This window comes from Durio zibethinus, chromosome 13, assembly GCF_047325235.1.
Source record: "Durio zibethinus cultivar Kanyao isolate XHJ-2024 chromosome 13, ASM4732523v1, whole genome shotgun sequence".
NCBI classification, from domain to species: Eukaryota; Viridiplantae; Streptophyta; class Magnoliopsida; order Malvales; family Malvaceae; genus Durio; species Durio zibethinus.
The window spans coordinates 24,063,134-24,075,912 of NC_143174.1; the positions used below are offsets into that span (position 1 = coordinate 24,063,134).

The window sequence follows — 12,779 nt, forward strand, 5'->3', positions numbered from 1 at the left end:
TAAAAATGTGAACCCCACAACAATGACTTTGTTAAAACCCCAGAAAAAGACCCTCAACCATGTTTTGTCCCCCAAATAGGGAAAGGCATTTCAGCATCATAATTCTCACCTTAGTGCTCAGAATAATTCTTAAGAATTTGCATCACCAGTCTGTTTATCTTAATCCTTTCATTTGTCTAATACAGGATGTTATTGTGGAAGAGGAAGCAAAAGGTGGGAGACCTTTGTAGAAAAAAGATCAGATCCAAAGAGAACATGGTTTTTTTTTTCCTATAATTGTCTTCTGTACAAGTAAGTTCAGTTGAAATCGACAAACTTAGTTGCATTCTTCAACATCAATCAATTCAAATACATTTCCACCACAAAGCATGCAGAAGCCTGATTTTTTACTTAAATTTTGTGTTTTCATTCGAGAAAGTGGTGTATGATTTTCTTTTACTTATGCTTTTCTTTTTTCTTTTTGTATCATGGGAAGATATTGTTGTCATGATGCCAATGCCATGTAAGGCATAGGTCAAGCTGTGGATGGCCAATTATAAAATAAACACTAAATGCAATGGAAAGCTCACACTTCCTATAGGGATCTAACATAATGATGAACTGTTTTTGCAGAAAGATCATGAATAATTTTTTGATAAATTTTCTATATTCTGCTAAACTATCTGTTTGGAACTTTCTTTGGATTGTGAGGAATGGTTGAAGTGTCTATTTAGATGACTTCATAAATTGGCCAAACTGGTTTCAGTTTTTTTATTGTTCAAATCAATATCAGCAAACGAAACCCTAAAAATAAAACTATAGCCTGCTGACAGTGCAAAAGACTATGTTTAGTTGCCCAAGTCCAACCATGTCTTTTCTTTGGAGAGGAAAATTCTTACATGGAGACCTTAAATATAGGACGAAAAGTCCACCCCTGTCTCGCATAATAGGCCAAGTCTTCAACAACCATAGGGCATAGAACAGTCGGGCGGCCACCTTTCCCTTTCATAAGGAAATGCTGCACTGTTATTAATATGATAATTAATATATTTATATTGTGTTTGTATCACATTAAATATATATAAAATATAAACAATTATTATATTAAATTTATATCAATTTATTTTTTATTGAATGAAAGGTACAAAATAAATTAGATTGATTTTTTTATAAAAAAAAAGCATCTTGTAAAATCTTTAGTTTTTTTATTTTCTTTACCAAACAAAAGATTTTTTTTTTGTATTTTTATCAAATTTATAAATAATTTTTATTAAAATTTTAAATCATATTATTTTTATATTTTTTTATATTATTTTCATATTATGTTACTGTAGTACATAAAATTATTATCTCTATCTATTACTGAGATGTGTTTTTATCCAATGCATTGGATCTTGCATTAATCTTAATTATTTGGTGAAGTGGATGATGCTTTTTGCTCTGCATACTTGTACAAAAGAATTTGATTTTCCGAGGGAACACTCCAGCTCCAATCTTCAGTAATTTCCCATCCATGCAAGAAGGTTCATTGCATAGTGTGGGATCTAATAAGCACAGATTGCTTGAACTTCAATTTTCCAAACTACAAAGCTAAGCCTGAAGGTTAATTACATCCTCTGTTTTTAAAAACCAAACTGACCCCCAAGTAATCAATACTTAATTATTCAAAATGGGTAATGATTATAAAACAAGTAGTTCAGACAGCTACTATGGCCTCCACATGATGAAGAATTGTGTGGTCAGAAGAACAAAATTACTTATGACATTGTATCTAAAGACACACATGCTATAACTGACTTGCGCACATTTTCTTACATGCAAGAGCCCTAATCCACAATTCTGATACAGTACATCTAAAGAAGAAAAGGGTTATAGCTAAAACTTTTTTTCAAACAAAAAAAGGGTTAATCTACATCTACTATCATATTTAATGGTTATAATAATCTTGAAAAAAAATATCCTCATATGTGTACAAAAACAAATGTAATTATCCATTCATTCTGAATATGTGTTATTCAAAAGTTGACTCATTGAAATCCAAAATTTGTTAAGCACACCAACATTATAAATTTTGAGTTCGAATCATTTAGTTGTTGTACGTGGAAGTTCAAAAAAAATAAAAGTGTAAAGATCATAATTACAATTTTCAAAAATATAAAAAATATTAATCCTTATATTGTATGAGTTTATAAGCTATAATTAAAAGTCATTATTAACACATAATAAGTTAACAAGTTGAGGAGAAAATCTTATGAGTTTATAACCAATAAGTTAATCAATAACCATATAGAGTTCTCTATTAAGTTAAGGAAAAATCTTTAATCAAATCTTGTCCTCCAAAGTCCAAGCCACCAAGTTATGACTCTACACCGTAAAAAAAGAAACAAAAACAAAAAAACTGTAGCCCCAAACTGAACAGTCTGAAAAGAGAAAGCAAAAAGCATATATATGAGTGTGATAGGGATAGCTATATGTATGGCTATCATAATCCAATCACAGTGATCTTATGTTTCACTAAGAAGATCTACTAAGCAAGGCCCAGTTTGATCAATGATCATCATATTCAGACAAGATCCTAAAATCTCCAAAATGCCCTTTGTGGAGTACCTTAGGTGATGTGTAATGAATCAGATGTGGTGTTCAACCTGTACTTGAAACCCCTTCTGTTACGTTTTATGGAGATGTGGGAACCACAGTCTTTCGTTTTAAATCTTTGTCCAACCCTCAGAAAAAAAAGGAAAGATACAATAAAATTCACAAAATCCTTGTCCTAAAACCAAGAGTGTTCATTCTTCATAAACAGGCAACAGCTATTTTCTTATATGTAAGTTGCTGTGTTAACATATCTTCTCTTCTCCCATAAAACAAACCACCAAAGTGTCATCATTTAAGGCTCTTTCTCTCTTCCTTTTACTGTTTTAGGTCTGCTTTTCTCTCTCTCTCGTTGAATAAACTCTTGGCTTAGTAGGTTGTGCCGTTGAGGTAGATGGGCCCTGAACTCCACTGAAACATTATAATGGGACTCTATCTCCTCTTTCAGTGCTCTCTTTGCCCCCATTTTTTGTGCTGTAACGCATCCTAAGTTTTCTTTTTTGCCATTTTCTTTTTTCTTTTTTTAGTTCTTAATGCGCAAAAGATAAAGCTTCTGGGGTTTCTGTATTTCCCTTTTGAGACCATGGCGGGTTGTTTTATGGGGTTTTTGTGTTTGGGTTTTTGATTTTACACTCAGGTTTTGGATATTACCTGGTAAAAGTTGTTGGATATGAGTGGTATTCAAAACTTTGGCTGACTTTGGCTATTGAGCTCCGAGCTCCCTTCAGGCCTTCAATCTGCAAATTTTCCATCTTTTTGAGATTATTGAGGTGTTTGATCGTTAAGGTTTAGGCCTTTACATTTAAGATTGTCATTCAAGTTGTGGATTTTGTTAAGATGAAAAGTCAGCTTTTTTTTTCGTACATAAAAGGCAGCTTCTTGTTCAGCATGGATCTCCGATATTGTTCTTTTGAAAATGGAAAATTTTGAAGTGAAGTGATGATGATAGTGAAATTTGTGATTTGTAGTTTATGTTTGTTCGGTCGAAGAATGACGATTGAGAGATAGGGCTTGATTCTGGAGGTGAGTTGTAGCGAGTTTGGTGTGGGCTAGTTGTTGAAAGAGGAAACCATGGACAGAATGATTCAACCTCCATTGGTAAGTTGATTAGTCGTTCCTTTCTGATTTAAATTCAATCATTTTATATGTTTGAAGAGATGTTTAATGGTTTTTTATGATAACAGCTAATGCTTGCCTTTCAAACTACTTGATGTGCTTGTGCCTGGGTGGTCCAATTCGTTCTATGTTTGATTATTTACTTGTCAAACTACATGGACCACATATTTCTCATAGGCTGGAACCTTAGCTCTCTTTTGAGTTTTGACTATTGTGATTGATTGTGTACCATCCTTCTGTTATATATGGTTTACAAATCTTGGTTGAAGCCTCTTTCTAAAATTATTCTCCAGTAGACTTATTTGTTATCTTATTGAAGGTATGGTATTTTTGCGTGCGAGCTTATATGCGGATGAAGTCATAACCATAATAACATAAGAAATCTACACAGAAACATGTTTGTCTAACTCACATCCATCATATCTTTGACCGAAAATCTAAACTTAAAAGTTGCTATTTTTTGCAGCCTTGGGGATGGTAAACACTCAAAATGTGAAAACCAAAGAGTTTAACAACTCAAGGGGTTTTCCCGGGTTCTAATGATTGCAATAGAGCCCAAGGTACTACCTGTAGGAGCCAGTGCAATTAGTTTAGAAAGTGCATCCCTATCCTTAAAGTTAAAAATCTGCTTTCTTTCATTTTATTTCTTTCAAATTTTTTTTTTCTCGGTTTAGGAGCTTTCTATCAATTTCCAGTGCTCTTTGTGGGTTCGAGATTGTGTATGAGACTGTCTTATACTATCTGTGTGGGACTTAATGGAAGAGGAATCTGCAACGTGTTACTTCCACTCAAGGCTCATGTTCCTTGAGTGATGGTGAAACTGTCTTTGGTTTTTATTTTGATACTAACCTCAATATATAGGTCCCAAATGGTTCAGATTGTTGGTTGGATCTTGCAATACTGTTTTTTGCACATTCATCATACTGATTGCAAAAAACAAAGTGCAACATCTGCTTAAGATGGTAATTGTTGCTTGAATGTTCAAATCTAGGTTTAACAATAAAAGAAAAAATTGAATGTGAAACATTATTATCCAGATTATACGTGCTAGAACTGCTTTCTATCATGGCACCTTGGTGACTCGGTATGCCCGTCTTTCTTGATGCTGACACCAACCTAGTGCATGTTATGAGCTTCCTGTTACTGTAGTAAGAAAGTGTCTATGAAAAAAACCCTCATGGATTGTGAATGTCTTGGCAGGTTGATACAACGGCATGTTTATGTAGAGTAGATGCTGGACTCAAAACTGTTGCTGGAGCGAAAAAATATGTACCTGGTACAAGACTCTGTCTCCAGCCTGATATTAAACCATCCATTCATCCAACAAGGAACAAGGCAGCACGCAGTGATAGGAGCCGTCACCAGTCTCCTTTGCTCCCAGGACTCCCTGATGATCTTGCTATTGCTTGCCTGATACGGGTCCCCCGTATTGACCACAGAAAGCTCCGTCTGGTCTGCAAAAGATGGTATAGACTTTTATCTGGTAATTTCTTTTATTCACTCCGTAGGAGCATTGGAATTGCAGAAGAATGGATATACGTCATTAAGAGAGATCGAGATGGAAAAATTTCTTGGCATGCCTTTGATCCCATATACCAGCTCTGGCAGCCACTCCCTCCAGTCCCTAAGGAATATTCTGAAGCCCTTGCGTTTGGATGTGCTGTCCTCAGTGGTTGTCACCTTTATTTGTTTGGTGGTAAGGATCCATTAAAGGGATCAATGCGACGAGTCATATTTTATAATGCCAGGACAAATAAATGGCACCGTGCCCCAGATATGCTTCGTCGAAGACATTTCTTTGGTTCGTGTGTTATAAACAATTGCTTGTATGTTGCTGGTGGAGAGAATGAGGGAGTGCATCGGTCATTGAGGTCAGCTGAAGTCTATGATCCCAACAAGAATAGATGGTCTTTTATTTCAGATATGAGCACAGCTATGGTGCCCTTCATTGGGGTTGTATACGAGGGAAAGTGGTTCTTGAAGGGTCGTGGATCTCATCGACAGGTGATGAGTGAGGTCTACCAACCAGAAACTGACAGTTGGTACCCTGTCTATAATGGAATGGTTGCAGGCTGGGGGAGGAACCCATGTGCTTCCTTAAACAGGCACCTTTATGCTTTGGACTGCAATGATGGTTGTAAGCTGAGGGTTTATGATGAAGCGACTGATTCTTGGAGTAAGCATATTGACAGTAGGATACATTTGGGCAATTCTAGGGCTTTGGAGGCAGCAGCTCTTGTTCCACTTAATGGAAAACTTTGCATCATTCGAAATAATATGAGTGTATCTCTGGTTGACGTTTCAAAATCTGATGATCTGAGGGGAGCTACTGCTGAACATTTATGGGAAACTATAGCAGGGAAGGGTCAATTCAAAACCTTGGTTACAAATCTTTGGTCTAGCCTTGCTGGCAGGAACCGGCTGAAAAGCCACATCGTTCACTGCCAGGTTCTCCAAGCATAATGACTGTAAATTTTTCCCATATAGGGTTGGCTCTGTAGTTCATGCCATTTGGTATCTCCTGAATGTGATAGGGTTGAGGGGCCAATAGCTTGCCAGGATTGTGCTTCTCATGCACAAAAATCCTTCTTTGTAGGTTCAAGGATCGGATATACCATGAGGTATGAGGTATTAATGAGGATTTCTGCTTTTGCTAGATTGTTAGGGTTACAAACATTTATATAATACACAATTAAATGTAGAAAATTGAAAAAGCTTGTTCAATTGCTCTTTATCTCTTCAAACGACTGCAATCTGTATCATCCCTCTACATGGGTTTCAAAGCTTGGATGTGAACTTAACAGGCACCAGTGGAGCAGTTGGTTCCTTGTAGGACAATCGTAGTTAGCACCTCACCGGTCAGGGACAACTTTTCAACATAGTGCAGAAGGCTTATTAAAATGATATTCGACACATCTAAAATTTAAAATTTAACATTTACAATATTTTTCTCGATCTTCAAATCACGGCTTTCCATGTAAAAAATGTAAAAAGTTAGAAATGAGAATAATTTTGCCATAATATGGTTTGGTAGCTTCTCATTTTCGTTCTTGAGCTAAACCTCCCATCAGAACTTGGAATGACCTCTGCCAAATGATCACAAGCTAAACTACTGCTAACCGCAATTTATGAGTCCTAAAGTGATAAAAAAAGATTAAAAAAAAATGAAGATAGCACTGTCGGATTGACCAGAAAATATACCAAATGTATCCATTTAATAAGCAACATGAAGGTGAAACCAACTAAATTAAACTTGCTTCAATCCTATTAGGTGAAACAATGCCAGATTATGATGTCTGCGACAAGAAATTGAATCCAGCAAGATCATAAAAAACGAAAGGATACATCTGAGACGATGCCGAAATGGTATTGCCCAGCTATTTGGACCTAGTTGGGGTTCGAGAAACATGTTCTGCTAAATCAGGGTGACCCAGAAATTGCTTTATTTTTTTCAATCTTTGATTTTAAACTTTGTTTCTCATAAATGGATATAAAAGAATATTTTACAAAAATACCAATAAAAGGAATCAAAATGCTATCCCTATAAATCCGTAACATACAGGATTTTGCTATTCGGGCGTGCACTTGCAATCTTATGCTGTTCCAGATCTTGATAAATGAGATTGTGCAAGTGAGAAGCACATCTTCTTCTGCCTCTGGTATTCATTATACCTCAAGAAGAAATAACCAAGATAATCAAAATCGATGGGAGACATCCTTGCCTATGATTAGCAGAAAGACAAAAAAGATGGAAACTTAGATACATGTCATGGTTTCTTGAGCTTGAAAAGCATAGCTTGGGAACAAAAATACCTGGATTAGGGCCCATAAAGCCCAATACAAATGTGAAGCTAACATGAATGTGTTTGTCTCGACATAGAGAGCTTCAAGATCATTTTCTGATACCTATGGTTAACAAAAAGAGCTTTAATTGCAGAGATTTTTCAAACTGAAAAAGCAGCATTCCATTAGTTTCTAGTCTAATACATATCTCAATATTCTAAGAGACAACCATATAATAATGAAAAAAATTTATCATTCTATTTCAAAATCTAGTATTATGAGGGCTACCAGACAGATCACTCATGAGTGGCTAATAGCAGCTCTAAATGGCCTTCATATCAATTTAGCATCCCAATAATTATAACCTTAATGCAGCCTCTAGCTAGTAAATGGCATGTTAACAGTTATAGCAAGATTATATGCAGTGTGCACTACTCATCTGAAGACAAAATAACAAGTTCATTTCATTTAACACACACACACCAGATAACAGGATGCAGTAACTCCTATTAATTACACGATAAAATAACCCTCAATATGGCTCAAATAATGCACATAGAATTGATTCAACCATTGGAAGCTGTAACAAACTAACAATGTATTCTATTTCAGGGGCAATCTTGTCAAACTTGAAACCTTATTGTTCGAACCACATGCACCCAGTCAGATATCATTACATACCTCATATGGTTTTTCAGGTAGTAAATAATGCCTGAAAAAATGATATTGTTCATCTTTACTAGGATACCTACATTAACACCATGTTAAGTAATCAGTAGGTGCCAATCTGTTCAATTATTGATCATTGTTGAACAAAAATCACCGATAGTTGAAAAGCAGAAAATATACAGGAACGTACAAGCTATAGTCACAGTCATAGCCTGCATATTCATTGAAGTGATTTCCAATGTCAAAGCCTCTGTAATTGTATGATCCATACTCGAAATCTATGAAGTAGAGCTTATCTGGACATTGATGACATAAACAGTTTGGTCAACACACAAGAAGAAATTGGAACAATGTATAGGTAAGCAGAAGAAACTATTCTTGGTTTCCAACCAGTTATCAGGAACCAAGAAAAGATCACATTCCTGTGTCTTGAGGTTATTGATTCATAAGACATCCTATTCCTATGTGTTTATCATGGTGACATGCCAGTATTTTTATTAAGCAATAACATTAACAATAAACTTCTCAAAAGGATAAAGACTGATCTTCAACCCACTGATGTCTTGCAGAACAGAACATCCTTGTATGTATCAATATATGTCATACTACACTCTACTGTGAACATGTTTCAACTTGTGTTTGTATCAGATGAAAACATAGACACTACTTATTGGATACTGGCTAGTGCAAGGTTGACACAGTTTCAAGTAATACAATTAGAAAATAAACACAAACGGATGCATTTGACGGTTCTTTTTCCTTTCTTTTTTTGGTTCTTACATGCTCTCAAGTGTGTGACGATCAAATCTCAATCATATAACACAAACTTATTTTGGTTGGAAATGGGCAATGTTCAGAATTAGAAAAGAAAGATCTACAGGGGCTTCATGATCCATCTCTTGAATGATGCCTTATATTTACCAAGGAAACAATAAAACCCAGTACAGATTACATTTTTGCAGGATTTACCACATTGCCAGCAGCCTATGCCCACTAAGTCTCATATTGACATCTTAATATTCCCGTATCTATCATGCAACAGTGCTTTGTTTTTAAGAACTAGCATGCAATAGTTTTTAGATATCCTTCATGGCTAACCAGCAGTATTGGTTCATTAGTCACTACATATGATTTGCTTATCTATGGATTGTAAAAAGAGCAGAAACCAAACCCGATACATCATATGGAAAATTTCTTTGGATAAATATACTGTACCCATAATGACATCTAAACCCATGTGCTATGCCTACTGATCTCCAGTTGAATCTTAATATTCTTATATCTATCACACCATAGCATTTTGTTGCAATAGTTTTTAGATATCCTTCATACCTCTAACCAGCAGTGTTGGTTCTTTTGTCACTATATTATAATTTGCTTATCTATGATTGTAGAAAGAGCAAATATCAAACCCAATATCAACTTACAGAAATTTTCTATGGATAAAGACACATCATTCATCTTGAAATATATGAGTGAAAAAGTGTGCATGTGCCACTCAAATGTCTATGTGAGTGTGTCTGTGTGTTTGTCTACGAGTGTTTGTGTGAGTGTGTGTGTGTGTGTGTGTGTGTGAGAGAGAGAGAGAGAGAGAGAGAGAGAGAGAGAGAGAGAGATGCATGTAGAGTACAGGACATATCTACTGCAATTAGGAACCAACCTAAACATGAATAGTATGTATGCATGTTCTCCCAGAGTCAACAGAACAAGAGGAAAGATGGCTGGCTAGCAGTATGAACAATCTCAAAATTATAAGTACATACCATGTTCATCATTAAGCATCAAATTTCCAGAAAGTAAATCATTGTGAGCAAACACCACTGGAGCATTAAGAAGGCCTGTCAATTCCTGGTCCATCATCAGGAGACGCTCTCATAAACGAGGATAAAGTTCTTGATCTTACAAGAATCAACATATAATCAGAAATAAATGACCAAACAGTATGTGAGCAAGAATTCCTGAGCCAATAAGCATGTAACACCTTCACTTTATCAGCACCAGATGAATCAACCAAATATAAAAGAGATCTTACCTTCAGCTGTGTAACTTCCCTATGTACTTCCTTAAATGAAATTGCCTCATATATCTTCTGTTTATCAATATTTTCAAACCGGAGAGCAGATGCTGCAATATAAGGCCTCGAGCATTAGATATACATCATGCACTGCTAGGCAATAATCTTGACAAGAAACTAAATGAGCCCACATTAATGAGTACCATTGGCAATAGCAGACTGTAATCAGTCCAAACTCCAGATAAACAGCGCTCTCTTAAAAAACAAAACTTGAAAATAAACAAAAGAAAGAAGACAGATATTGAAGTCACTGCAACTGGAAGACAGTCCATTTCAAATTTATTTTAGCTGCAAAAACCGTCGAATAACACCATGTAGAAGTTGTTGGTTCTCAAACCTTTCTCAAAAAACTTGAAGATGTCAACCCATAGCTGAGGTTCTTTAGAACCTGGAATTTCCACCTCATGGAATCTATGAAGTTGCTTTGCAATTTCTGCAACCAGCTTTGGCTTTCTCATGTCTGCAAGGGGAATGATAGGTTCAAATTATCAGTACACAGCTTGCAGGCCCAACAATAACTTGCATTTGAGTTAAAGAACAATCGTCAGCATTAAAGGTAGTAATTACTTGTCGAGAAATCAGCGCCTCTGTAAATTAAATTAACTATAGTATGAGGTTAGGCCAAATATCGATAATAGTCATGAAATAAATAGGACAATAAAAAACATCAAGAGAGGCAAAGAACTTTCTTAAGGGTGTCACCAGTGTAGAATATGAGATTAAGATGCTCAAAGGCATAAACCCTCTCAAATTACTGATGTCTAAAGAACACAACTTCAAGAGCAAGTCTTACTCCAATGGGTAATCTCTCTAGTGCTTACCTGATGGAGTTAAGGTACGCGCATTTATAAAAGATTGCACCATGCCATTTCCAAAAACTCCAAGCAACTTGGCACCAAATCCTGCAGCCGATAGGTATTTGATCGCCTAAACACAATATGACATGAGCAATTACAAAGTATAGAATGGAACGAAAAGGTGCATCAACTAGAAAGGTGGTAATGAAAAAGGATGGGATGAATCATAACTAGTAAAATTTTGTTTGGAAGAACATCAAAAAGACATACAATACCATCTTCTTGAATTTCCATCGTACTTAAAAATTATTTAGCATATCCTAAAGGCACCTCAATTAAATGCATGTAAGCAAAATATTTTAAAAGAAATCATAAATCAACAATTCCTTTGGCCAAATTAGATTACTTCTCCATTAAGTCACAGACCCAGGAAACAAAACACTAAAAGAGTTTCCCAAATGTGTTTCAACTTTAAGCAAGGTTTTAGCAATTTGAAGGTTATATTATACAAACCAATATCATTCCGCTAAAAAGGTGCAATTTTGGGAAGGCAGTTTTTCTACAGAAATTAGTAGCAAAAAGCATAGGGGAATACCAGTAACTCCCGTTGGCGATTGATGACATATTCTGTGTTAGGTCCATATAATCTAACTGTTACAGCCACCTCATCTCCATTTTCTTCCTTTACAGAAACCTTGAGCACTGCATTAAATTATTCATGCTTAGCAATTAAATTACCACAAAATCAATCAAACACAGCAAATAGAACCAGAAAAATATAAAAAAAAATGTAAATTTAAACGCAAAACCGTTCTGTAACTTGTTTTTTCCTTTTTGTTTTTCAATTTAAACACAATAACTGCAAATTGAGTTGAAAAACCGATCTAATAAAAATATTAATAATAAATTACTCTCTCCTAAGCTTCCTGCTGCTCCACAAAGAACGAAAATTTCCCGTTCAGCTGATAAAAAGGAAAACAAAATTTAAAATATATATAATAAACAGCAAAAAGCGAAGTGCTCACGAAGATTCGTGATGCCGCCAGATACAGTCTTGACGGAGAAGCAAGAATCGTCCAACTTCACCCATTTCCCAAAGAGATCCTTACACAACTCGCTGCGGAAATGTATATAAAAAAAAAAGCCGTAAAACCAAATAAATTCGAATTCCTGGTGTTTGAGCTGGCCATACTTAGCTTAAAAACAATTAAATAAATATTGAAGATCCGCCAAAATCCATACGAAAATCAAACTCTAAAAGTAAGCTACGCTAACAGCTAAACAGAGAAGAGATAAAACGAACATGACGCGAGGGACCATGACGGGAAAAGAAAGAGCGGTATCGATGGAGCGAGGAGAGTAAGGAATTGAATCGTCAACGGTTGAGTTGTTGTTGTTGTTGTTGTTGCTTTGTTTAGCTTGGCTTGCTGCGACGTCCATGGCTGTCCAGATCTTTTGCGTTGCTCCCATTGTTGTGTTTTCTTAATCCTTAGAGCTTATATTAAAAAACTTTGGCAAAAATTCGAAAGAATCGAGATTTTTTTGGGAGGCTCCAGTCAGAGGAGGGGACGGGAATATTATAGGCATAATAATTGAGAAAAATAGGAAAATAGGTGAAAAGACGGATATGGGTTTGTTATTAGAATTTTGTGAAACGTCGGATATTTTTGTTAGCACAAAATGGAATTTTATTAATGAATGTTCCTTTAATAACCTTAATATTATTTGATTTTGATCCGAGTAACTTTATCTTAAAATGAAATTTGAGG

General features: G+C 35.5%; 2 protein-coding genes across 4 annotated transcripts; one reads left to right on the forward strand and one right to left on the reverse strand.

The window, feature by feature from the left end:
* Nucleotides 1-2,647: 2,647 nt before the first annotated feature.
* LOC111303258 (F-box/kelch-repeat protein At1g55270-like) lies at nt 2,648-6,411 on the forward strand. 2 transcript variants are annotated; one of them, XM_022899383.2, is made up of 3 exons: nt 2,648-2,803; nt 3,540-3,669; nt 4,888-6,411. In XM_022899383.2, the coding sequence occupies exons 2-3, from the start codon at nt 3,643-3,645 to the stop codon at nt 6,148-6,150; spliced, it is 1,290 nt and encodes a 429-aa protein (XP_022755118.1). In that variant the 5' UTR covers nt 2,648-2,803; nt 3,540-3,642; the 3' UTR covers nt 6,151-6,411. The 2 variants fall into 2 exon arrangements, with proteins under 2 accessions (XP_022755118.1, XP_089598295.1); XM_089742169.1 differs by lacking the exons at nt 2,648-2,803; nt 3,540-3,669 and adding an exon at nt 3,737-4,247.
* Nucleotides 6,412-7,097: 686 nt separating this feature from the next.
* LOC111303259 (putative ethanolamine kinase) lies at nt 7,098-12,573 on the reverse strand. Of its 2 annotated transcripts, none has more exons than XM_022899384.2 (11): nt 12,314-12,571; nt 12,036-12,127; nt 11,606-11,712; nt 11,035-11,140; nt 10,551-10,673; nt 10,172-10,263; nt 9,903-9,987; nt 8,330-8,435; nt 8,152-8,218; nt 7,501-7,593; nt 7,098-7,409 (listed from the first exon to the last, which is right to left on the reverse strand). In XM_022899384.2, the coding sequence occupies exons 1-11, from the start codon at nt 12,478-12,480 to the stop codon at nt 7,281-7,283; spliced, it is 1,167 nt and encodes a 388-aa protein (XP_022755119.2). In that variant the 5' UTR covers nt 12,481-12,571; the 3' UTR covers nt 7,098-7,280. The 2 variants fall into 2 exon arrangements, with proteins under 2 accessions (XP_022755119.2, XP_022755120.2); XM_022899385.2 differs by having other exon boundaries at nt 7,206-7,359; nt 12,314-12,573.
* Between the last annotated feature and the right edge of the window lie 206 nt (nt 12,574-12,779).